A 25,299-nucleotide genomic window follows, 5' to 3' on the forward strand; every position below is an offset into this window, starting at 1 on the left:
ACAAAAAAAGAAGATTGGCAACCGATGTTAGCTCAGGTGCCAATCTGCTAAAAAAAAAACAAAAAACCAAGACTTTGAAAGCTTATGAACTTGCATTAGGAAGTGGTAGATCTAGAATTAGACCCAGGTTTGTCTCCAAGACTCAGGTTCTTTTGACTACATTGGTCACCTACGCTTCACACAGGTGAGATTACTCCATAAGATGTGTCATTTTAGCATTCTAATAACTAACCCTCCTCTTATGAGTTCAAAGTTTTACATTGATCCATTTTTAAATTGAATTGCACTCCCAAATAAATTGAGCAAGGCTTCTTTTACTCTCTTTCAAGTGACAATAAATAAAATAATTAAACACATCCATGAACTTCACCCAAGACTATTTTATTATGTTAGAGAACCACTGTCAATCAATTAGCATTGATAGAAGTGTCTATTTCAAAAAATTATTTATACCTTTTGTCATCATAAAAATCACTGAATAATCAAACTCTTGCTGTGTCTGCCTTTCTCTTTTTAAATAAAAGGGGACTACAGTCTAATTATTAGATATGATTACACTAAAATGAATACCCACAGGGCAGCTATAAGTACATAGGAGAGACATCCAGCTAATCATAACTTGAATTTAAAGTTACCACCTGAGAATAAAATTAAGAAAATCTAATTTAATGTAATCTAATAAAAGTTAATTAAGTCAGTCATTAGAGCATCCTTTCGTAGAAGCATCCTGTGTTAGGTGGCCATGTGTCAATAACGGCTTATACTCAGTGCCTTGGGTGTAGTATCAGGATGGCCTGATGAGGATACTATTGTAACATGGAAGTTGAAGCCTGATCAAATGAATTAGAGTCTGCCCAAGGATATGCTAACAGGAGAAAAATGATCGCCATATTGGGTAGGCTTAGGGGTATAAAAAAGCAAGACAGTGTCTCCAGCTTTGTACAGAGGACAAGGTCCCCTGGCCACCCAAGGTAGCATTCTGGTCCACCCAGCAAGTCAATCCCTATGGTGCAAAAGGATGGATCAGACCATAGTAATTTGACCACCGGCCACTAATTTCATCAGACATCACCCCTTGCCTTGATTTCAAGTTCACCCAGAAATCTTCCGGCTGCCCTTTATCCTCTTCAAAGTTGTCATGCCTCTAGGGAGAGCTTATGCAGACTCCAGTCGGTGACAATATTTTTTTATCAGTATAAATTACTTAATTATCTTTCTGAGTCAAACTTTAGTCTATAATCATTTTATTAGCGTGAGTACCTTTACTTCAAAATAGACTGACAGAACTGAGTGTCTGGGTCTTTGGTCCTGGCTACAGTGGCATTTGAGTGCTGTCCCAGCACACTGGAGCACCCACAGAATGCCACCTCACTGCCTTTGAACTGCTGTGGAGATAGGAGTGGAGGGAGGCTACGGTTTTCCGTGTTTTGTTTATTTTAGATTATACGCATAAACAAAGTATGAAAATACGTAGCAAATTCTGTCCAAGGTTTGCAATGGGAAAAGAACTTTTGGAGAGATCAGTGCATTTGTTTTTTAGTATCATATCAACAGCGTATCAATGTTCCTTCTTTTTTCCTCTATGAACAATTTATGCTTTAAATTTAAAGCATGAAAGTCTCTAAATGAGAATACATTTGCAAATGAGAACACATACGCGGTTTTCTTATTATAAAAGTAATAAATGCTCCTTGTAGAACTGTGTGTGGACTTTTGCTTTTATCTTTTAAATTATTCTATGGGGATCGGCGCTCTATAAATAAAGTGGAAGGAGTCAACAAGCAAATGGTCATCTTTGGAACCAAAATGGCTCAAAAATGCATATATGCAGCCTGAGGTCAGCCATCTGTCTGCCTGATGGCACTTCTGGAATCTTTCTTGGCATTTGGTCTACCTGAATTCCTTGTCATCTGCTTAGGCCCCCTCTAGAATTGCTGACCAATTACGGATTTCTTTTGGTTGAAGAATGCTTCTGTTCAATTAAGAGCTAGGAGGTTGCACTAAAGTAATTACTTTGAGGATCAGCAGTTCAGGAAGGTGCCAAGACTGGGGAGAAACATCTGCTTGATGCTGATCTGCACAAAGAGCTAAGAGACCCAAAGAAAATCTACTTCGTGTGGATGACTCTTCTCCCTAGGGCTTTCTTTCTTTTTCCTCCCTTCCTACCCTTTCTCTTGGAAGTTCTTCAAGCACAGAGCATTCATCCATCACTACTGACCGGGTCCAACATGGCAGGCATTATTCTCTAGGTAGGTGTGAGCAAAGCAAGAACCAGCTGTTACAGCCAGCATGGCAGCAGCCTTCCCACCTCAGTGCACCTGTCCTCTTGGTGACGTCACAGTCTGCAGGCATGAGCGAGCTTCCTATTGTCTACTGCCTCTTGTTTTTATAAGATCACCTTCTAGAGTAAGTGAAACCCTGTGAGAGCATTTAATATAGCAACTAGCATGTGGCACTCAATTGTAGCTGAATTTGCCAGAAGGTCTATGGAACATTTCTCCCCATTTTCCTGACTTGCCTTACTTTTCAAGATAAAATGCCTAAGAAGGTTCCTCTATGTATCCCGCACATAATATAGAAGACACTGATCCAAACAGGCAAGATTATTTACAGGCGGCCTTCGCTGAACCACGCTGAGGCCCAGGAAGCTGGGCCCCTTTGATGAACTGATTTGACTCAGACCACCTCAAATCTGTGTTGGAAAATAGGTAGAGGGATAAATTATAAATTTAAAAAGAAAAGCAGATTTGACTGAAAAATCTCTCTTGATAAAGCAGAACAAAGTGGCTTTCGGCAATTCTTAGTAAAATATTTCGCTGGGTAGGCACAGTTCATTTGTTAGGATACCCATGTGGAACGCATTGGATCATTTTTTGCCAAAAATATTCTTCTGCAATTGTGCAGCTATGCACTATGCCTTCTTGGAAGCCCAGAGATGATTTACAGATGATACTGTAACCATTTTTTAAAATGTAGCTAATTCTCCTGATAAAACCTTATTTTCACATATTGAAAACAAGCATATTGGGTAAATATGTGGTAGCCTAAATCTGTACTCAATTGTTGAAATGAGAAGACAAGGCGGGAAGATGTTCTTTTGTTGCCAAAATTTGTACTTTGCAAACTGGCCTGTAAAACTATAAAACCGCTGAGTATTAAGCACAAATGAACAGTCCTTTGTTGAATAGCCTCAAGGAAAAAGATAAACAGTGACTTTTGATCCAGATTCTGTACCACTCCCTTTCTTCTGTTGATGCATCCTGCTAAATTTGAAATTGTGGTTGGCTCAGACTTTATGTCCCCAGCTGAAAATGTCTATTGGGCGAATGATGAGAAGCAAAGTTAGGTTTGGCTTGTCAAAAAGTGAGGCATACCTGCTCAGAGCAAGTACTCCACTGGTCAGAGTGTTTGGGTGCAAGCCTGGGTGCCCGTTCACTAGAGGTGGACCTCAGGCAAGTGACCTAGACAGTGGCAACCCCATCTGCAAAAGTGTAACATGGAAGCATCTTCTCTAAAGTGAGGATAATGAAATTCCTACCTTTTGGGGCTATGAGCATTAACTAAATCATTAGAGCAAGGCCTTCAGCGCAGCGTGTGGCCCACAGGAGCACGCAGCAGGAATCAGCTCTCCTGAGGAGATTTTGCAGCCTCTTCAGTTGTTTGTGGGTCTTGCCCAAATGGGGAGGGAGATGGTGAGAAGTCTCAGAAAGTAAAAATGGGACCGCTCATCCACAGGCTGGAACCAAAAGGAAAGGCACGAGCCATTTGCAACAACACGGATGGACCATAAGGGTGTGGTGCTAAGTGAAATAAGCCAGACAGAGAAAGACAAATAGTGCATGATTTCACTCCTTTGTGGAAGATAAACAAACACGTGGACAAAGAGAGCAGAAGAGTGGTTACCAGAGGGGAAGGTGGCTTGGGTGGGGGTGGGGGGGACGAAAGGGATAAAGGGGCATACATGTATGATGACAGATAAAAACTGGACTATTGGTGGTGAGCACGATGCAGTCTATATAGAAACTGATATATAATGATGTACACCTGAAACACACCACGTTATTAACCAACGTGACCTCAATAAAATAATAATAATAATAATAATAAAAGAAAGGCACCAGCAAATGCCTCTGGGTATATGGTGTCTGCTTTAGAATTCTCAGGTGATTTGTGGGGCATGGGGGTACAGGCAGCATTTCTGAATATTCAGACAAAGATGTCATTACATCAATGAACATAGGGGCTGTTTTCCTTCGTGCGCTCAGTGCTAACTTTGACAGCAATCCCCTGGGCATGTGCGTGGGAGTGCGCTTGCATGAAGGCAGTCATTCTAACTTTGTAGTTGACTTTTACGGTGCAAAGGGAGCAGGCCCTACATAGATAAGGGGTGAGATGATAAAGACAGGCGCAGAAAAATCCTCTCTGCCTAGGAAGGTTCGCGCCTTCTAACTCGGGTGCACCACTCGTTTATGTTTGGGTTCTTTCTTATTTCACATCCCTCCCCAGTCTCCCCACGCTGACTAATGAACAAAGTGGTGGAGAACCCGGAGAAACACAGGAGCAGACTGGGAGGGAAGGGTGCCTCCTGGTTCCCTCTGTGACACAGCTCCCTGCGTTTTCCTCATGTCACACCAAACTTCGCCAGGGCAGCCTGAACTCCTAGCGGGTGTCTGTCGCTGCGTGTAAGTGAAACATAGATCTAACCTACAGGACAAAGGGACAATCTGAAGAGGGACCCTTCTTGAAAAGTGGCTCTGGAGGCGCTTACGAGCCAGCGAGCAGGGCTAGCAGGGCGACCTGTGAACCGAGGCCGCACACTCTCTCTCCCCTCACCATCTCCCATCTCCTCCTCTGCCCACCTTCCCACCTGTGTCTCTGGAACGCATCCCCCAGAGTCAGAAGTACGCTCCAACTTTTGTTCCTACGAGTTATACAAAGGCAGGATGAATGAAAGTCCTATCCAGGGCTGGCTATTTGTGGTAAAATAAGCAAATCATTAGCATGGTAATTGCTCAGGCAAAACTAAAAGTTGATAAATGTTGTGTCAGTGCAAAGTCCACCAGCTCGGCTCAGCAGTTATGTTTGCACGTTCTGCTTCGGCGGCCCGGGATTCACCGGTTCGGATCCCACATATAAAGTAGAGGAAGATGGGCACGGATGTTAGCTCAGTGCCAGTCTTCCTCAGCAAAAAGAGGAGGATTGGCAGGAGTTAGCTCAGGGCTTATCTTCCTCAAAAAAAAAAAAAAAAAAAAGCCCATCAGCTCTTTCCTTGGGGGGAACTGTCCGTTTTGATATTGGCTGATGTAACACAGCACATTTTGATCCAGCTAAAACAGGTAAGAGTTACCTCAAAATGCCCACAGGGACTGTAATAATTTCAGGAACACCCACACAGCAAACTGCTGTTTCTTTTCCTATAAAGAAGGAGATGGTTGGGCTAGAAGGATAAGGGAGGAAGGGTAAGAGAGAGACAGGGATAGACAGGGAGAGATGGGGAGGGAGGGAGACACAGAAAGAAGGAAGAAGAAAAATGAACGGTGTTCCTTTTTTCTTTTCATTTCTTTTTTAATCAACAACTAATATTGCATCTTGTTTCTGGTCCCTCAAACAAGGGCATACGAAAGAGCCTGGTTTTGGAGGTCATATTTTTGAGAACAGGAATCATATGTCTATTTTATAATATGATTCACATTATTAATGCTACCGAAGATCAATTCTACCTTTTCTTCATCACATATTTCAAATACATATTTTACACATGGATATAAATATGGGACGATATCTTCATTTTCTGAGATCTTTTTGTGGCCTTTTGGCCCAGAGAGAGTAAGAACTCTGTGAAATGATACACAAGGCATGATAATTCTCTACAATTTTCAGAGAGCTATTAGAGGAAGATTGTACTCAGTGACCCCAGTTGTCCACCTCTCTGAGTTGGTGGTCTAAAGCAGACCCACCTCCGACGAATTTCCTATGGAGTTTCAGAAACTGAACATAAACCATTTAGTCAGTTGTGTAACATTATCTGACCTTCTTTGAGAAGCACTTCTTCAAATGTCAGGTTTAGATAGTGGGTTATGATAATACTGACGAGAATGCATGAAAGAATGGTATTGGCAGAGAAAGAATGGAAAAAATAAGCTAAGATAGAAAACGTCCACGATTAGTCTCATCAGTTTTACTGTATCTATTTTTCGTATCAACATAGAAAAACAAACAATATGTTACCTAAAATCCTATTAGTTTTTATTTATTTTATATTTAACTGTTACTCTCGAAATTTGTTACTTTATACTGTTTCTTGAAACTCCTGGTTTGCTTTGGGCAGCAATGAGTGTAACCCATAAAGATAAGTCACAATAATTAGTTTAAGCCCTCATGGTAACCTCATCCGCTTCTGTTCTACTTGATTTCCCGCCTCCCCTGCAGCTGGTTCCAGCCACGGGACGGTCCTAATCCTGGAGACCTACAGGGAAGTCTGCTGGCGGAACTTCTGGGAAGGAGTCATTTGCCTGACGAAGAGAGGACCAGTTGGGGAGGGCAACGTGAAGAGCGCCTTCCTCTCCCTGCCTTGAACATGGGTGTGAAGGATGTGATGTTTGCTGTTCATTAACCCTCTTTAGACTGTAGGTGGCAAGTCTGAGGACCAAAAGCTAACACTCTGGAGATAGAAAACTGGAAAACAGCAAATGCCCAAGTCTCATAACACTGAGCGATACCACCCTGAAACTACCTGCTTCCAGGCTTCTCATTTTGTGAGATATTAAATATCTTTACTGCTTAAGCCACCATTGGTTGAATATTTACTCAACAAATACTGTATTATTTAGACACTGCTCCTGATGCTTGGGCTACTGTAGTAAATCAAACACAGAGCCTCCCTGGGCGTGTACCAAGTCAGAGCAGACATATACTCCAGAAACAAAAGAATAAACATATAATGTGCCAGGTAGTGGTAATCATTATGGAGAATATAAAGCAATGTAAGGGAAGACTAACTTACATAGGCTATTCATGGGAGCTTTTCTGAGTGGTAATCATTGAACCAGAGACTTGAATGAAGTGAAAGAGTGAGCCAGGTGGATATCTGGGGGTATTCGGTTACTTGCAGCTGAAAGCATCATTAACTTATACATCCAATAAGATTTTAGTCATTTTTCAAAACAGACCTCAGATATCTTCATTTCTGGGAAGTCTTCCAGGACCTCCTACTCACTAATATCAGTCCCTTCCTCTTCTGGGCCACTTCTGTACCTTAGACACATGTATTGTTATACTGATCATGTCCCCTTTGAGTTTACTTGTTGATAGAACCTATAAAATAAAGCCATCTTCTCCAGACTGTGAGACCCTTGAAAGACAAGACCAATTCCTAGTCTCTGCCATTTGGGCTGTAGCCCTCTGTTCTTGCTACCTAGTAAGCTCCATGTACCACAAATAATGATTGACTTGACTAGAACTTCCACCCTTTGAATTTTCTGGATATAAATGTGTGGTTTACACTGTAGCATGATTAAAAGTGGGCACCTACAGAAAAATTTTATGAAAGTGTGATTATTTTTTATACTGAACAAATGTGTCTTACAAGTATTGAGAAAGCTGACTACTCTGAGTTAGCAGAAACGTGTACAAATTAAATAGGTCAGCTAGGCAGAAGATCTTGGGTTTCCATTTAGGGGAGAAGAACATCTAAGACCATTGAGAAGCAACCTGATTCCCTATCAGGTACATCCATCTAATCACATTGTGTCCTTGGTCTTTTGAAAAGGCTATCAAAAGAATGATTGTAAGACTGTTTTCCTAGGTTGGGTAATCACAGTCTTCTGAGCATTTCTCTTGGTATGGCAGGGAAAGGTTCATCTTCCTTACTGATCTTGAATGAATCCTCATCTATGAACCTGCCCTCTTAGCCAACTCAACTCACGCTAATTTCAGTGCACAGTGAAAGCACATGATTGATTCAACCCAAAACGAACTGGGTTTTACTGCAAAATATGACCTAGCAGATATTATATTTTTAACTTCAAAGGTGAAGAGAAAGAAAAAGAGCATCTGAAGAAACTTAAAACATCAATGAAGGCTTAAAGAAAATAAAAAAAGAGTTTGATTCTTGGTACCTGTGTGAAAACTTAATAAAGAGAGGATCAGCAGATATTAAGTGTATTTTTATATTAAATCCAGAGTTTGTAGAACAAAGTAAACAACGTGTTTTTTAAACATTTCTCTTTAACATCAGAACAGAAGGATATGCATTTGCTTTTATTTACAATCTCAAATACAGTGAAATTCCCTTCCTTTATGTGTCATATTAACATTAGTAACTAATATTAATTAATATGTTTGCTTTGCACTTAAGCCAATCTCCTACATTCAAAAACCAGAAATGAAAATAAAGCTTTTTAAGTTGTAGGGGTGCGACAATCTAAATTTATATGCATTGCAAAATTTTTCTGAAGGATGGCTTAGAGTTAGCTAGCATGTCAATAAATGAGGACTTTGAACAATCAGTTTTTGAAGATAATTGCTGGATACTTTTTCTTTGAGCTTGTATTTGAGATTTCAAGCTCTATTTTCCATATATTTCCTATGGAAGCAGGCACCCTACAGTACTCATCACAAGCGAAAACAAGTTTTCAAGGATTCTAGACTATGTTGGTACATATCTAATCTTCACCACGTCTACAAGATGATTATAGCACCAGAAATGGTTACTTAACAAATAGCTCTGAGATTAAACTCAGATAAGAAGACCAAATTCCAGAAAAGCTCATCCTGGCACATGCTGGTTTGCTCTGGATCCCCCGATGTCCATCCCAGGTTAGAACAGATCCAGACTTCCAGGGCCTTCTCAGACCCACTCCCTCTCTGTTAAGAAAGGGGCATCCTCATCTTCACCAGGGGATGGATCAAGGTCAGTTTGGCGGCAGCCCAGTCTCTGGTCTAGAGCAACCCAAGTGACACCAGGGAAAAAGGAGGACTAGGGAGGTGATGAGGTTTGACTGTGTGCATTGTACAAGCTGAGCAGCTGCAAACGAACGGGATGCGTTGACTTGCATGGGTGGAAAATGTATCACTGTCCTTTGTCATTAAAGACGCTGCTTTGGATAGCGGCTGGAGATACATTTAGGATTTTCGAGAGGGGCAATTTCATACTCAATATATTCACTTTTTTGCTACTCTTCCTCTTTTTCTGCATCACCTTTTCTTTTTGATTGAAAGCCTTAGCCTATGCTCTTAACTAGAAGAGTATCTGCCAGCACAAAAGTCAACCAACTCACAGGAGACAAAAGACATTCCTGGCTTGATTGCTCCTAATAAACTTCAGTGCTTCCAGACCACATAATGTCATAGAATTATTTGTAATGCTTCTTTAAAAGGGTGACAGGGTTCAGAAATAAACTGCACATGGTAAGAAGAGCCTCCCATGGGTTATTCCTGCAAAATGAGTTGCAAGGCTTGGGAGTGGCGGTGGTTTCCGGCCATTAGTGTTACTAATCAAGGCCAGCTTTGCATTTATGGGAATCCACACCAATCAAAATGATACACGCTATGTTCACTCAAGCAACTCTGCCCCATTTCTTCAAGGTTATGCTCAAACAAAACTTTACTCCAATTATCTTTGATTGGAATGCTTCCCTATTTTTATATATCCTTGAGATAGAGCCCATGAAGAAGACGCAGCAGGTCCATGGGTCACAAAATCATATTTAGTGCTTCATGCCCCCATAAAGCAATTACTGTCAACTCTCAGTTAACCTTTTTATTGGAGGAAGCATTAGCGTGGAAAATACAAATCCCAGATAACCTGCCCATGTCTTTCTTGCTACCATAGCTGCAGCTAAGGTGAGAGAGAGGGAGAATGCGAGTGCCAGGAAAAGCTCAGGGCTAAGAGGTCTCTTCAGGAAAATTCGAGCAGAGGTGATATATTCAGCAGCCACTCTGCCCTCTTTTTATGCCCTGCACCAGGAAGCAAAAATAACATTGCTTTCCTGGCAAACTTCTGGCTGACAAACAAAAGATGTGGGGCAGAAGAAGCCAGGAGAAAGCAGCCGGGGAGGACCTCTGCGAGGCTGGCGGTCACCTGGCAGTCAGAGCTGAGCCGGGAGGCCTCTGGGGACCAGAGGGGGTTCTCCATGGGGGCTCTGCGCCTTCCTCCTTAGGAAACTCAAGCTACGCCCAGGGGTCTCTGGTGCAGGGAGAGTGCTAGATGTACTTCCCTTTAGGATTCTGACTGTGTCAACCAACAGGGTAAAAGGTGTTTAACCACAAATGTTATAACCCATCATTTGCACACATGATAAACATGCTGGCACTACAGACTCCAGCAGGTGTAAAGATATGTCCATTGGGTCCTGGGCATTAACGCCATTCCCATCCTTCTGAGGGAGTGCACCCTTCAGGCCGGACACCTCCTCCAGGGCCAGAAGCCACAGGAAGAGAAAAGATGACACCTCTCTAAGGGCTTCCTAGTGGCATTGCTCCAGGAAGGGTTCAAATTTTAATCAGGAGGAAAATCTATTGCGATAAAGATAAAACTACAGTGGAGTTCCAGAGTCCACTGAGCAGCTGCATTAAAATGCTTATAAAGAGCCAAATTCATATACTCTGTAAATACAACTTTGAAATAAAATTAATGTGGTCCGGGAAGAAGCCATTTATCAGGGAGTTTTTGCCTCAGAATGAATTTCTGTGTAATAGAGTGAGAAATCAGGTAGAAATTAGGTATATGGATACAAAAGGTCCAATGACAAAGTAAGACAGAAACGGTGGGAAATGTACAGAGATTCCTGGAGAATGTTGGTCAGGATTCCTCTTAATACTAAAGAGAGAGTCAGAAAGAAAGATAAAGAGGGAGAAATGTAACAGAGAGACTTCAGAAAGTTCAGGAAAAATAAAAAGTTAATGACTATAAAAGGGAAAGTGACTCATAATAAGAGACAAGATTATGAAAAAGGCAAATATTGACTACAACATAGCAGTGGGCAAGAAAAAAATAAGAGTTAAAGAAATCGGCGAAGACGTATATCTCTGATTCATTATTTATTCTCTAAATTCTTCTGTGAAGCTCATCATCCAGGGAAGGTGCCTATGGATGTAAGGAAGATGTGATGTTATGACTTCTGGTTAAAACAAGCCGGGGGGGGGGGGTGATATTAACAGTATTATTACTTCTCTCTTTCAAAATACAGAGAAAACAACAAACGTAGTTAAGCGTGGAGGAAAATATCTAAAGTAAAAAACAAAAAGGAATCTATTCTTTTTACAAACAATGAAGCACACATGGCCTAAATTCAGGAAGGACACTGAAAGCCGACAAATATCTCAAGTCTCAAGCAGGAGCAAAAAGTTTCCAGCCAAAGTTACATCAAGACGTCTAAAGGGCATACGCAACGAGCCTTTGACGAGAGGGGCAAAATGCACAATTTCAGCCCTGGAGACACAGATTGACTCCACACAACAGAAGAAGAGGCAGAGACAGGGGAAAAGAAGTTACTATCGTCATATTCCTGTTTCCTTTTGTACGGTGTGACTTTGTATCCATCTAGGTAAGGAAGACTTCCAGAGGTGATGACCTGCCTACAGAAATTCCAAGGGAGTAAGCGGGTTAAAAAAACAAAAAATACAGAGGCTTGGATTATCTGCATGACTCTTTCATGCAGAAAGTCTAAGTATTCACTCTTTATACCAAGGGAAATTTTCTCTTAGATGACTGTTCTGATACACAGTATTTGAATTTTATAAGGCAAGTCCAAAAAAGGAAATATTAAATAATACATAAAGCATATAACTCTATTATGTGAAGCAACAGAATTTGAGAGATTTGTTAGATAGCTTCAATCTGAGGACCATTTGAGTTTTCAGAGGATAAGGATGAGGGAATGAGCAGAAGAATGGGATCAGATTATAGTACTCCTCTTGTGTGGTCAAGAGCTAAGGGCTATTTTGTCCAAGAAAATATGACTCAGTACATAGAAAAAGCAATTCAGTGATAGTCTGGGTGACCACTGATTGGTCTTAGAACACGCATATAGAGGCTTCCGCCGCCTATAGATCCAGCAAATATAAAGAGGAGCCATTGGAAGGATTTAAAAAACAACTTTCTGACTCTGCCTACAATGGACCTTGGACTTGGTACATGTGCTGGCCCAGGTCACTTGGGCTTCTGTTTTTTTGCAGAAATCAGCTGACACACAAAAGGTCTGAATTTGAATCAGGTAACACACTCTTACTTGTCCTCACAGCTGAGATTCACCAGAGTTCTCTCATTCTTCTCCTGGCTATACAGAGGTTAAAATCTACAGAATCTCATGGAGCCCTGGCCCTTTAAAGAAACGTTGTTTATGTACAGACAATAGATGATTAACAGACTTGTGAAGGAAGTTAAGTTATGGAGGAAATCTAACTGAAAACAACGAAAATCAATGAAGCCAGAACAGACCCAAACATTAAGCAGCGTTTACTTAAGTGATGTTAGCTAATGGCACAGTTGGGTAACTGAAGAAGTATGAGCTAAGGCTACTTCCTCTCTCAAGTTCAAAAGTACTGGAATGGTCATAGACCCTAGGACCACATATTTCAAGTTTGGGCTGCTTAAGAAAGCTTTATGGATTGAATTGTGTCCCCTCAAAATTCATATGCTGAAGTCCTCACAACTGGTACCTCAGCCTGTATTTGGATGTAGGGCCGTTAAAGAGGCAACTAAGGGTAAATGAGGTCATCGAGGGGTTCTTATCCAATATGAGTGAGGTCCTGACAGGAAGAGAAGATTAAGACACGGACCCACACAGAGGGAAGAGAATGTGAAGACATAGGGAAGAGGAGGCCATCCACACGCCAAGGAGGGAGGCCTCAGAGGGAACCAACCCTGCGGGCACCTTGATTTCACACTTCCAGCCTCCAGAACGGTGAGGAAATAAATTCCTGTTGTTGAAGCCCCCAGTCTCTGGTGTTCTGTGATGGCAGTCCTAGCAAACTAATACAGAAACGTCCTGCAATGAGCCCTTTTCTCTCTTAGAAGCCTGAAACAAGACCTGTTTCTTTTGTGGTTAAATGCATTCCACATCATACTCACAACCCCAACAGGAAAGGCCAGTACGGCTAACATCCAGTCCCGCAGAGAGATGAGCTTCTTGAGTTGCCTCTCTTGTTCTTGGTTCCCACTTCCTCTGGTCAGAAGACTGGAAAGATCGCTCAGCACACAGATGCCAAAAAAGACAGCCTGGATAACCTGGAGGGAGACAAGAGCTGGTGTGAGTAAGGAAGATCTAGAGACCTAAGCTGCAGGACAGCAAACAAGCTACACACCTTTGCAACAGGACGCACAGAAAGATCCCATCAGAGGCACAGTGAAAGAGCAGGCCTTACAAATAAAGAAAGAGGAAGATGTTCACAACTGGCTATGGTAGGTGAGAAAATTCACCTTAAAAACACTACTTCCATTTTTGCTCATCTCAGGACAAATACAAAACAGGCATGCACACACACACCTCTAAATAAGCCCAACGGAAAGCAATACCAACTATCAAAATGACATGTCCATTATTCTAAAACCCCACATCTGTGGTCTGGTTATATTGACTAGCGGGTTTAACAAACATCTAAGAAGCGCAAAGACAAGGATAAGGGTCTTCTGAATAATAAATGAGGTAATTTAGTCTGAATGTGAAGCAAACTTCCCATGATTTAATCTCTTAGATTTAGAAGTTTTTCCACCAAAGGAAGTGGTAGAAAGCTTCTAGTCCTTGAGTCATAGAGAAATCAACTGAAAGCAATAATCAAGGCCGATAAGGAGCAATTTTCTGTTGTCAAACTTGAACTAAATGGCCCCCTTCTCAGGTTTGCAGTTTTTATGAAATAAAATCTTTCCAAAGTAATGTAAACTTAGATAACCACAGCATTTCCCCCCAAAAGTGACCAGCTGTACATTCCCAAATGAATTATAAATTGGATTACTTACATCAGCTATGTTTTACTTGGACTATCAGAGGAAGAGCACTGAAACACTCCAGCCCAATAATTCGTGAAATCTTTTAAGTGGAGCTACAAGTATGGATGATCCAGAGCTGTGAGTGGAGATAGGTGGCATACTGTAATACAGCTTGGCAAATGATAATTCAAATTAAGGAACGGGCAGAAAATATATTCCCTGGGCTCAAAGTCACACCCATTTAGCACCAAGAATAGATTAAGGGGAATTTTTCCTACTTCTTCTATAAGAAATAGTTTACTGATGATGCATTTGTAAAAGATACAATTTTACTCATTACCTGTCTAGAAAACATAACAAATTTTTTTTTGGTAAATTTCCTTATTGGCAGTGGAAAGAATCTGGATGGGTTCCTCACTGAGACACAGAACAAAGGGAAGATGGACCCTCAAAATTATCTGGTTCGATCCCTGAGCATAGCACTGGCACAGTCAGATTGTTAATCACACTGTTTGAACTCTTATCTAAGCCACTTTGAAAATTCCTAATAATGGAGATTCCATCACCAGGTTTAGTCAAATAAACAAAAATCCTGCAGCATTTTTACATATAACACACTGAGCTCTTTGGAGCTCACCAAATCCTGCTATTATTAGCCAATCCTTGCCAGAGTAATGTTCTATTCTTCCTCATAATGTAGCCTGTCTTCTAGTTGCGATGACTTAAGGTTTTTTGTTGTTCTTTCTACAACTAGAAAAACCAGAGAAGGAAACGCTAAGACTGCCACAACTGAGCATGGCACAACTGAAGTGCTGGCAAGAATCATGTTGTAATGACCAGAAATAATTTAAATGATTCAGGGAATAATCTCATACTTAGGAAAAATTTCCATAGCACATCTTACAACTTTAGATATTAGATCTTTATATCAACTTTCATGGGGTCTGAGAAATCGGAGTGGGCACACTGGGGAATAATAATTTCCATGCCAATCTGGCCAGTGAATATATTAAAAGGTATCCTACCTGATCAATAACCAGGGAAATGCAGATTTAGATCACAATGAGATAGCATTTCTCATCCATATAATTATTTACAATTGAATCGTGACAATACCAAGGGGCATAAGAATGTAGAAAAACCAGAAACCTCATGGTGGGAATGCAAATCAGGACAACCACTTTGAAGAAAAATTGGCAATATCTAGTAATTTAAAGATGCATATACTATATTACCTAGTGACTTCACCATGAAGGGTATTTCCTACAGAAACTCTCATATATGTGTACCAGTCACATGTACATGAAAGTTAATTTCAACACTCATTGCTTCAAAAAAGTTGAAATAATCTAAATATCTCTTAATAGTTGACTGGATAAGTAAATTGTGCTGTATTCATACACTGGACTTCTAAGCACATATCAATTCTTCATTCTCGCAACAAAATATTAAGCAATAAAAAGGAAACCAGAGGGGCCTGGCCCTGTGGTAGGGTGGGTGGTTAAGTTTGCGCGCTCTGTTTCAGCGGCCCAGGGTTTCACCAGTTCGGATCCTGTGCGCGGACTTAGCACCGCTCATCAGGCCATGCTGAGGTGGCGTCCCACACAGCACAACCAGAAGGACCATAACTACAATATACAATTATGTACTGGGGGGCTTTGGGGAGAAGAAGAAAAAGAAAAAAAAAAAGATTGGCAACAGATGTTAGCTCAGGTGCGAATCTTAAAAAAGAAAAAAGAAACCAGAAAAAAAATGCCACATTTGGACACCATTGAAATAAATTTCAAAAAACGCAAAGAAAAATTTAAGGATGCACGTATATGAAGTAAAATGTGAAGAAATGCATGGAATTAATAACACTGAATCCAGGTACCTCTACAGGGAGGACAAGATTGGGAGAAGGACACAGTGTGCCAATAATATTTTATTTCTTAGGTTGACTATTGGGTATATTAGAAGCTGACTGTATTAGTCTCTATATATTTCATTATTATGAAATATTTCCAAATAACTTAAAAATAAAAGGCAAAAAAGAGTGGTTTTCATACTTTTAGGATATAGTTGACTCATCTCTTTCAATTCCTTTCCTTCCAACTCAAGTTCCTCTAGTTTTAAAGATTAGCTAATAAGAGGAGGATTTAGTGAGCTCCAAATTAAGTGAATTAAATGAATTTTAAGATTCCATGATCAAATAACTAGTACTAGACTTGGCTTCCCATCATAAACAACTAGACATTTGGACTAAATGTATAAATCAGCTTTTTCATATATTGGACTTTTTCCTCTGCAATCAGCCAGGGAAATCTCTGTTCTTAAAAGGCTCACCTGATAAGGTCAGGCCCACCTTGGATGATTCTCCTTTTGCCATGTAAAGTCACGTAATCACAGGATTGATTGTATTCACACAATCTTCCAAAACCCAGAGGGAGGGGATTATACAAGAGTGAGTATCACTGAGGTCATTTTAGAATTCTACTTCCCACAAGCTGTGGGTTAGAGAGTTCTCAGGGCTCAGCAGGACGCAGAGGTATTCAAGTTCTGACCAATCACAGAGAGAGGGCTTGTTGGCTGCAACAGGCCTTCAGTAGAGACCTAGGAAGTTCATACCTAAATAGTGATGCTAAAGTAGCCTTGACGTAAAGGCTACTTCAGATCCACCCCAACGATGCTTAAAAACAAGCCTCAAAAAAAAAATCAAGCTGATCCACAAGTAACTTAAATGCCTGCAAATACAAAATTCTACATTATTTAAAGAAAGATAACAAAATCCAGACATTCAACAATATGCAACATTACAGTATCCAACAATCCAACATCCAGCCAGAAACTACTAGACATTCCAAGAAGTAGGAAATCTTTAAGGAGGAGAAAACTCATTCAATAAAAACAAATATAGAAATGGCAGAAATATTGGAATTAGCAGACAAGAGCATTAAACAACTAAATTACATAGATTCAAGAAGTTAAGTGAAAACAACAAGAGAAACAAGACATCAAAGAGAACCAAAGTGAACATTTAAAAATTAAAAAGATGTTACCTGAAATTAAAAAGCCACTCAGTAAAAATAATAGTAGATTAGATACTGCAGAAGAAAAGATTTTTAAATTGAATATATCCCAATAGAAACTATCCAAAATAAATCAGAGAAAGAAAGATTTTAAAAATTAACAGAACTTCAGTGAACTTGAGAAAATGTCAAACAGTCTAATATATAAAGTGTACTGGAGCCTTAAAGGAGGAGTGGGCCATATGGAAAAAAAATTTGAAGAAATAATGGGTAAAGTTTTTCCAAATTTCCTGAAAAGTATAAACCCACATATCTAAGAAGCTAAATAAGGAATATATCCAGAGAAAATCACATCAAGTCACAGTGCAATCAAATTGCTAAAGATCTGTGATAAAGAGAAAATCTTAAAAGCTGCTGGAGGAAAAAGACTTCTTCCATACAGAAAAATAAAAATGAGAATTACCACAGACTTTTCATGTAAAATGATGAGAGCCAGAAAACAAGAGAATGGCATCTTTAATGTCCTCTTAAGGGAGAAAAACTGTCAAAGGTGAAAGACTTGATTTTCAGACAAACAGAAGCTGAGAAAATTCATTGTCAGTAGACTTCCACCACAAGAAATACTAAAGGGATGAAGAATATGATACCAGATAGAACTTCAAATCTATATGAGCACTGATGCTAACTGAAAATAGTAAATATGTGGACAAATGTAAAAGATTTATTTTCTAATTTTTTATCTTTTAAGTATAATTGATATTTAAAGCAAAAATGTAACTATATTGTGAGGTTTTAAACATATTTAGCGATAAAATTATGACAACAATAGCACAACGGACAAGAAGGGGTGAGTGGAAGGTATACTGTTAAGTTCTTAGTTATACAGAAAGTGGTATAATATTATTCAGTAGCAGACAGTGACAGGTTAAGGATACATATTATAAACCCTATGGCAATCACTAAAAGAATAAAATGGAGATCTTTAGCTAATATATTAGTTGTCTGTGCTCCATAATAAAGTACCACAAACTTAGTAGCTTAAAACATGAATTGGTTAGTTCACAGTTCTGTAGGTCAGAAGCCAGGTGGGTTGGTCTGGCTTCTATGTTCAGGGTACCGCAACGCCAAAATCAACGTGTTGGTCAAGCAGGGCTCTTATCTCAAGGCTCAAGGAAAAGATCTACTTCCAAGCTTATTCCGGTTGTTGGTGGAATCTAGTCCCTTCTGACTGTAAGACTGAGGTTCACGTTGCCTTTTTGGCTGTTGGCCAGAGTCACTCGCAAGCTTCTTGCATCTGCTCTCCAATCCTCGCGCATGGCCCCCTCCATCTTCAAATCCAGCAAGAGAACATCAGACCTCTCGGACTTTTCTTTCTGCTTTCCTCTTCTGCCATCAGCCTGAAAAAGCTCTCTGCCTTTAAGGGTCATGTGATAAGATCAGGCCCACATGGATAATGTCCCTTTCCTAAGGTCATCTGTGCCATATATCACAATACAATTAGAGGAGTTATAGCTCCTTAATTCACAGGTTCCCAGGATTACAGTGGGACATCTTTGGAGAGTAATGTTGAAATTCTGTCTATCAGGGCAAATCAGCCAATAGTGGAAATAAAAGGGAATACTAACAACATCAAGGTAGTCCAAAAGAAGTCAGAAATTGGGACAAAGGAACAAAGAATAGATGAGACAAAGAAAACAATAAGATATCAGATTTTAACCCAACAATGCCTATAATTATGTTAAATGCAAATGGCTTAAGTTCTCCAACTAAAAGGCAGATATTGGCAGATTGCATTTAAAAAACAAACAGAAAACACTTTAAGTATAAAAACACAGATTTGCTAAAAGTCAATGGATGCAAACACTAATCATAAGAAAGCTGGAACAGCTAGATTAATGTCAAAAAGTAGGTTTCAAAATAAGGAATATTACCAAAAATAAAGAAGAACATTTCATAATGATAAAAGGATCAATTCATAAAAAAGGCATAATGATCTTAAATGTATATGTGCCTAATAGCTGGGCTTCAAAACAGAGGAAGCCAAAACTGATTCAACTAGGGGCTAAATTAATAAATGTTTGTTAAATAAATAAGTGATTCACTGATTCTTGGGAAGCAGATGCTTCCATGAAGATTTGAAAGGCAAGGAGACAGAAGAAACTTAAAATGCAAAAAAGATGGGGGAGAGAAACAGAATCTCATATTCTAGAAGAGAAAAAGAAAAGAATTTCTGCAAATATAAATGTAATAGGCTGAATAACATTTGGCCGAATTTACAAGATCAATGGCCCACGAAGTCTTATCCTTTTCTACAGTTGATTCATTTCTTATCCAACGAAGTCATCTAACACAGCAGTCCCCTCGCTATTAGGGGTGGCTGCCCTGTCCCTGTCTGTGGACTCTCCACTGGCTCTCCCCTGCTGGGACCACCTCACCTAAACTGCTGCAGAAGGCTTCCCTAAAGTGAGTACGTGGAGGTCAGGGAAAGGAGATACTTACTGCAAAACGATTTTCTCCTAATTTCCAAACATCAGAAGACAGAGAGGGAATTGTTGGGCTTTGTTAGTTGTTTTTTTTAAAAAACACACACTGACGAATCCTCAAAAGATAATCCCTAAAAATTATGGAACAGCCCACCATTCCCTGGGGAGAAGCATGGACTGACTTTCGGTTATTTGCTCACTTAAGAAGCAGTTAGCCAAAACTACGTTAGATATCTGCTACTTTGCTGGAATTTGATTTGAGTTGACAGCTAACAAATCACATTAGGGACATTTTACTCCATTGCCTATATGTATCATGTTGTCCATTGCAACTTAAAATCCATTAAATTAACTCAAGAATGTAAAAGTCATACGGAGATGCACAGTGACTCTTCAGTGGGATTAACTTGAAGCATCATTTGGCTCCAGCCATTCTGTAGAGCTGGCATTTCCAAACCATCAACTCAGCTTGACACACATATACACCATCTGGCTTTGAGTTCTCAGCAGGCTGGTTGCTCTTATTATTTTGTATCATGTGTAGAAATGAAGTGGTTAAATGTACCATGTCTCTCCAAGAAATATAAATAGAGATTTATCAGAATGGAAAAAAAAAAAATCCCAGGATATTTTGGAGTCATTCTGGCATTTGTTCCTCTAGAATCTTCTCTACTGTTTAATTCCTTCTGTGTCTTCTCTCCACCTCCTCAACTCTCCCTGTCAGGAAATCATAGCTTATTTACTGAGTCATTTTAGGTTTAGGAATCATTTCCACAAGTATGGAAATGTACTCAAATTTCATTCATATCTTTATCTTTTTGACACGAGTGGTTTTCATTAAATTAATATTATTTTCCTTTTTTCTCTGGAATGCACTAAACTATAACAATTCTGTTTGTACTATAGGACAAATTCATTAGACTTCTACCATTTATTCCCAAGCACATAAGATAGAGTTTATCCAGAACAGGCTTCATTTCATTTCACTAGATCATCATCAATATCCTCAATTATATGTAACTGTGTCAAAGTTCTAATCTATGGAGCAGGCTCGTCCTTGCTTCAGCTGCTAATTTTTATGTTTCTGCCTAACTGGCCAAACTCAGGCAAGAACCAAGAATGCACCAAACTAGGAAAACTAGCACGTTAAGTAAGAAATGGAATCATTATTGACATGAATTTTAAAAGCCCAGAGTACAGCTGTCTTGACCTTTGGGAGTAGGATTTTATGTACATGTTTTGATTATATTGTACTTCCATAAGATTAGCGTACAGGATACTATAATGTTTGTTTTGAAGATTTTGTTTAAAGTTCATTGTAGACACGGGAGACAGAAGAAACAAGGACAGCGATGCAACTGGAGTGATGTGGATCATGAGATGAAGGGAGACTGCGGAGGGAACAGATGGGAAGAAGGCAGTGAGATTTATAGGTGTCATAAGGGAAGGCCTGGAGGAGTCCTCGACAGGAGGATGAGAGCATTAATTAAAGGGCAGGTGATAAAGAAGAAAGGAAAATCTATCTAGACTCTTTTGTAATTAGAGAACAAAGTATTATGTAACCTTTAATAAATGTATGTGTAATCTAGGAAAAAACAGTAGAATAGATATAGACGACACGTACATATAACATACATGGTGTGTGCATATGTGTGCATGTCGTGTATGTGTGTGTAATTTCCCCTATGCAGAAGGGTAAATAACATACTTGGAGATGATGTGAGCTTGATGTCCTCCTGTGTCTTACCTATAGTCACATATCATGTGTCACTGTAGACCACACAAAGTAATTCTGTTTTCAATTCATACAAACTTCAAGGCAGTTCTTGCTAGAAACCAATCCATGGCAATCTCTGTGTTCACTAAAGAGTGAATTTGACTGAAGGAGTTAAATAACATGTGGAGAGGATACAAGAGCCATAAAACAGCACTACCATAAAACACAATCTTCAAGAGATTCCTCCTCCATTCCACAAATATTTTACTTTTTACTAGTGCATAATTCCTTCCCCTTATGATCAAGATCAAGAGTGAATGCCAGAAGTATTTCAACACCATGAGACAGTGACTCAGTATGAAACAGGATGAGTGAATTCTGCAAGCTTTCCCTTTGCATTTGTTTCTAGTGCCTTCCTTGCCCAAGACACCTGAACACTGGATAGCAATTCCATAGCCATGGGAGTTCATCATCAGTAACAGGACGGAGTCCATCAGTTACATGGATGCTGTGATCAGTTACATATTTGAATGCTACTCTAGAGACATCAGTGCATTTAAAAGTACCACAGCCTCTCTCTCCCTCCTCATCCACTGAGACCGTACCCATCAGATGGTGGGTGAACTCTCCTCTACTACCTTTGGAGAGGGTCAGCCTGAACAAGCCAAGATGGTTCTCTCACTCTAATGATTGTGACTGTTTTTTCTAAATCTGTCATCTAAGTGACGTGCTTTAAGCCCAAGCTTTTTCAAAGGATCTTCACCACAAACATTTTTGAGGAGATGGACTCAGTGCACCATCGAGTCCGTGGTTTTCAGAATGTGATTTAGAATCCTTGCCATGGACACAGACATTTACCGCATACTGCTCTATCTCATTACTGAAAATCGATGAAGTAAGCCATAAGTCACCACTGGCAAGCAATCCATTCAGACAGACAGAAAGAAAAATAAGCTTTTCAGTCAAAAATCATCCACTTAGATAAGTAGCTCTGGAAAGGAAAGCTTGTCAACAAAATTTGTTACAATATCACATAATCGCTTTCACTGTATGAGTAGCAAGGAGAACAGACATCTCCGGAAGGCACTGGAGTGCTTCACAAGTAACGGTGCAGTCACGCCATGTTCCATCAGCAATCCGATAAGAGTTCAGCAGGGACCTTTCCAGAGACTCCATTCTAATCTACAAATAACGACAGAAAATTCCCCTCGGGCGCTCTCACTGCGCTTCACTGACTCTAGGAGCTGCTCAAAACTTTTATAGGCTTAAAGACTTTTTAAACTATTAATATTAGCATGAATCCTTTTGAACACTGAATTAAACGCACCATTGATTTATTTAACAAATATTTATTGATTAACTACTATGTAAAAGCACTTAGTAAACTACTAATGTAGAAATGCAGACTGTTCAATGATGCCACGCTGTGCTGAAAACACAAACCTGCTCAGCAGTGTCTAACCGCCACCTGAGCAGAATCTGCGTTCGCTAAACACACGGTACCTAGATTTAAGCACCATAACAGGGATGAACGATTACTGAATAACGAATGCTGGATCTTTAATAACACAAATCTGTTCTGAAGTGCATTAAATTTTCTAACATTGTTAAAGGTATCTTTTCCCGCTAAATTTTTACTCTTGGTGACAATTTATTTCAGCAGAAAGCGATTTAAGTGTGAAACATAATCCTTAAAGAGCTAGATAAATCTGAAACCTATATAAGAAAAGACCTTGACCTGAACTAAGATTAAATCAGATCTTAATTTATTAGATGATAAAGAATCAGATAATCATACATAACCCATGCACAGTCTGTTTATAACAAACTAAATTATATGTATTAAGAGCATCCACACATGCAAGTAAAACTCTGCTGATAAAGCCAATTAGAAAGACATGGTCCTTGTCCCTAGAAGTTTCTATTTTAAATATTTATAAATCTATTGATTTTGGTCTATCTCACACTGGGCCTACATAAAGGCCATGTCTATACAATTGTAGATAAATACTTGGCAGGGAACTGAATGGTTAGAATAGTTGAAGGCAGTCCCTGTTTCTAGATGTTGACTTCTCCCTTCAGAAATAGATCTTCCAGACAAAGCTTCTGGATGGGCTTTAGGGGGCTCTCACTCCTCATCAGACAATATTTGTTCTTCTTAACTCATGATGGCCATTGTTCTACCATAGTAATTTATTTAATATATCATTTTGGAGTTTACTGGTACAGAGCCTGAAAGAGTGTAAGATGAACCACTCTTTTCATTTCTATTTTCTGCTAGTTCATCTGTGACTCCACAATATTTTACCTCTAGATTAAGAGTATTTATAAAATCCCAGGGGCCTTATAGTTTGCAAGAGCATGAAGTTAGTGTCGGAAGAGTCCTACCACCGTCCAACTTGACTGACAGTGTAAATCTCAGAAAAATTATAGGTCCTTAAGACATTTTATAATTTTACTAACGACATGGAAGAGTCTGAGAGTACCAAGTGCCGAAGATAAGGTGGAACAATGCCAGTGGGACTGTTTGAACCACTTTGGAAAATAACAGCATTATCCAGTAAAGCTGAGGATGCACGCACACACCTATGAACGGTCTTACATAGCTTTCCTGGGACCTAGAGTGTATTAACTTGGAATGAGACTGGAGTTGTAGGTATATGCTTCTGTCTTTTTGGCTAGTATGGAATTAAAAAAAGAAAAACAGGAAGAAGCGGTACTATTATTTATTACTTTAGGAAACCAAGAAAAACATCCAGTTCTCAATCACTTAGGTAACAAAGTGAAGACAGCCGTTGCTTTTCTTAACAAAACTATTATGTTAAGTTTCTTAAGAAACAATCTTTTTTTATGGATGAAAGTAATTTAATGGACACAATTTTGAGTCATAACTGAAGTGTAATGTATGATTTTCTTGCACTTTAAAGACTTAGTGACATTTAGAACACTGGGCTTGTAAGTTTATATTCGGTTTTACAATTGAATTTATTGATTTTTTTTAAATTGGGGAGGTTTAATATACAGAATGATTACGCTATCATAGCAGAGTAATCCTAAGACGTGATGAGAACTCTGAAGGGTGCCCCGGTGCTCAGGGAAAGTACTGAGGGAAAGGTGAACTTGGAAGAGGCCCCCTCCCCGAGATGTAAGCCAGCAGAGTTGAGGGAAAAAAGGTCTGTGAGGAATGACTCTCATGTACTAATTATGTTATTGTAAATTCAGGGGCAAAGAAGTTAAAAGAAATTGGAGTCAAAATACAAAGAAACATAGGTTTAAAAAGTCAGAGATATTAATCTATCAATTAACTATATCAATATAAAATATGCTTATAAATCACTGAATAGTAGCTGAGGGCCTTGCCTCAGTACAAATATAAACAATGGCAGTTTTCCTCTCAGTTACACTAAAGCAACGCATCTTTTGACCTTGCCACATTTCTGTTCTCATAACCACACAGAGTGTGTGCTTAAATGCTAATAAATAGGGAAGATCATCAATAGCCAAAGCTGCACATGGACAGAGCAATAAAAAAAAATTTTGACAGATGATTATACCCCATAAGGGGCTAAAGCTAGCCTTGTCACTTTTGTTGTGGATGGAATAAAGAAGGAAAATCCAAAATCCTCTAGAGAAGTTCCAAAAGGTATTAATAAAAATACATGTTTCTTCTTCAAAAAGTAGTATTGATCTAGAAACTTCTGAGAGAAACTAACTCAATATCCACACGTCAAGAAGTCAAATAAAATTTAAAAGTGTGAATTCTGAGCTCTAAGAACTCAGAACATAGAATATTTTCTGCTGATAAATTTCTAAGTGATTCCAGGAAGAGTTTTCTGAGAAGTATGTTTTTCAAATCAGAATCACTAACAATAACGTTATTTGAAATAATCATTACAAGGTTTTACCAGTGGGACACCGAATGCTGGCTCATGGTTTGAGGGGGAGACAGCAGCCTGAAGCCTCTACCACTTGCCAGCGAGAAAGGCCTGGCTGCGACCACACCAGAATTGCTCCTAACAAGTGGTTTTAATGTGTCCCCAAATAGCTAATAATGACATTTTTATGGCAATTTTGCCTGTAGGTAAGGAAGGAAGAGAGGAAGAGAGAGGTAGAGGGAGGGATGGAAATAAAGAGAAAGGAAGATAAGTTAAACGGTCTTTGGGA

General features: G+C 39.4%; 1 protein-coding gene and 1 long non-coding RNA gene across 13 annotated transcripts in view; one reads left to right on the plus strand and one right to left on the minus strand.

The window, feature by feature from the left end:
- Positions 1-6,789, plus strand: part of LOC111771372 (uncharacterized) — a 30,517-nt gene extending 23,728 nt beyond the window's left edge. The window contains exon 3 of the long non-coding RNA XR_002805181.2: positions 6,430-6,789. This is a non-coding gene — a long non-coding RNA (uncharacterized lncRNA). The remainder of the gene's footprint in view (positions 1-6,429) is intronic.
- The window catches only part of AIG1 (androgen induced 1), a 227,599-nt gene that overhangs the window by 158,231 nt on the left and 44,069 nt on the right, over positions 1-25,299 (minus strand). For 10 of the 12 annotated variants that reach the window (XM_023632855.2, XM_023632854.2, XM_023632853.2 and 7 more), the window contains exon 2: positions 13,073-13,228. The exons of the other annotated variants lie outside the window; for them this stretch is intronic. In XM_023632855.2, the coding sequence (XP_023488623.2) occupies positions 13,073-13,228 (156 nt within the window). The remainder of the gene's footprint in view (positions 1-13,072; positions 13,229-25,299) is intronic. 12 annotated transcript variants of the gene reach the window in all.

Source organism: Equus caballus, chromosome 31 (assembly GCF_041296265.1).
Source record: "Equus caballus isolate H_3958 breed thoroughbred chromosome 31, TB-T2T, whole genome shotgun sequence".
Classification (NCBI taxonomy): domain Eukaryota; kingdom Metazoa; phylum Chordata; class Mammalia; order Perissodactyla; family Equidae; genus Equus; species Equus caballus.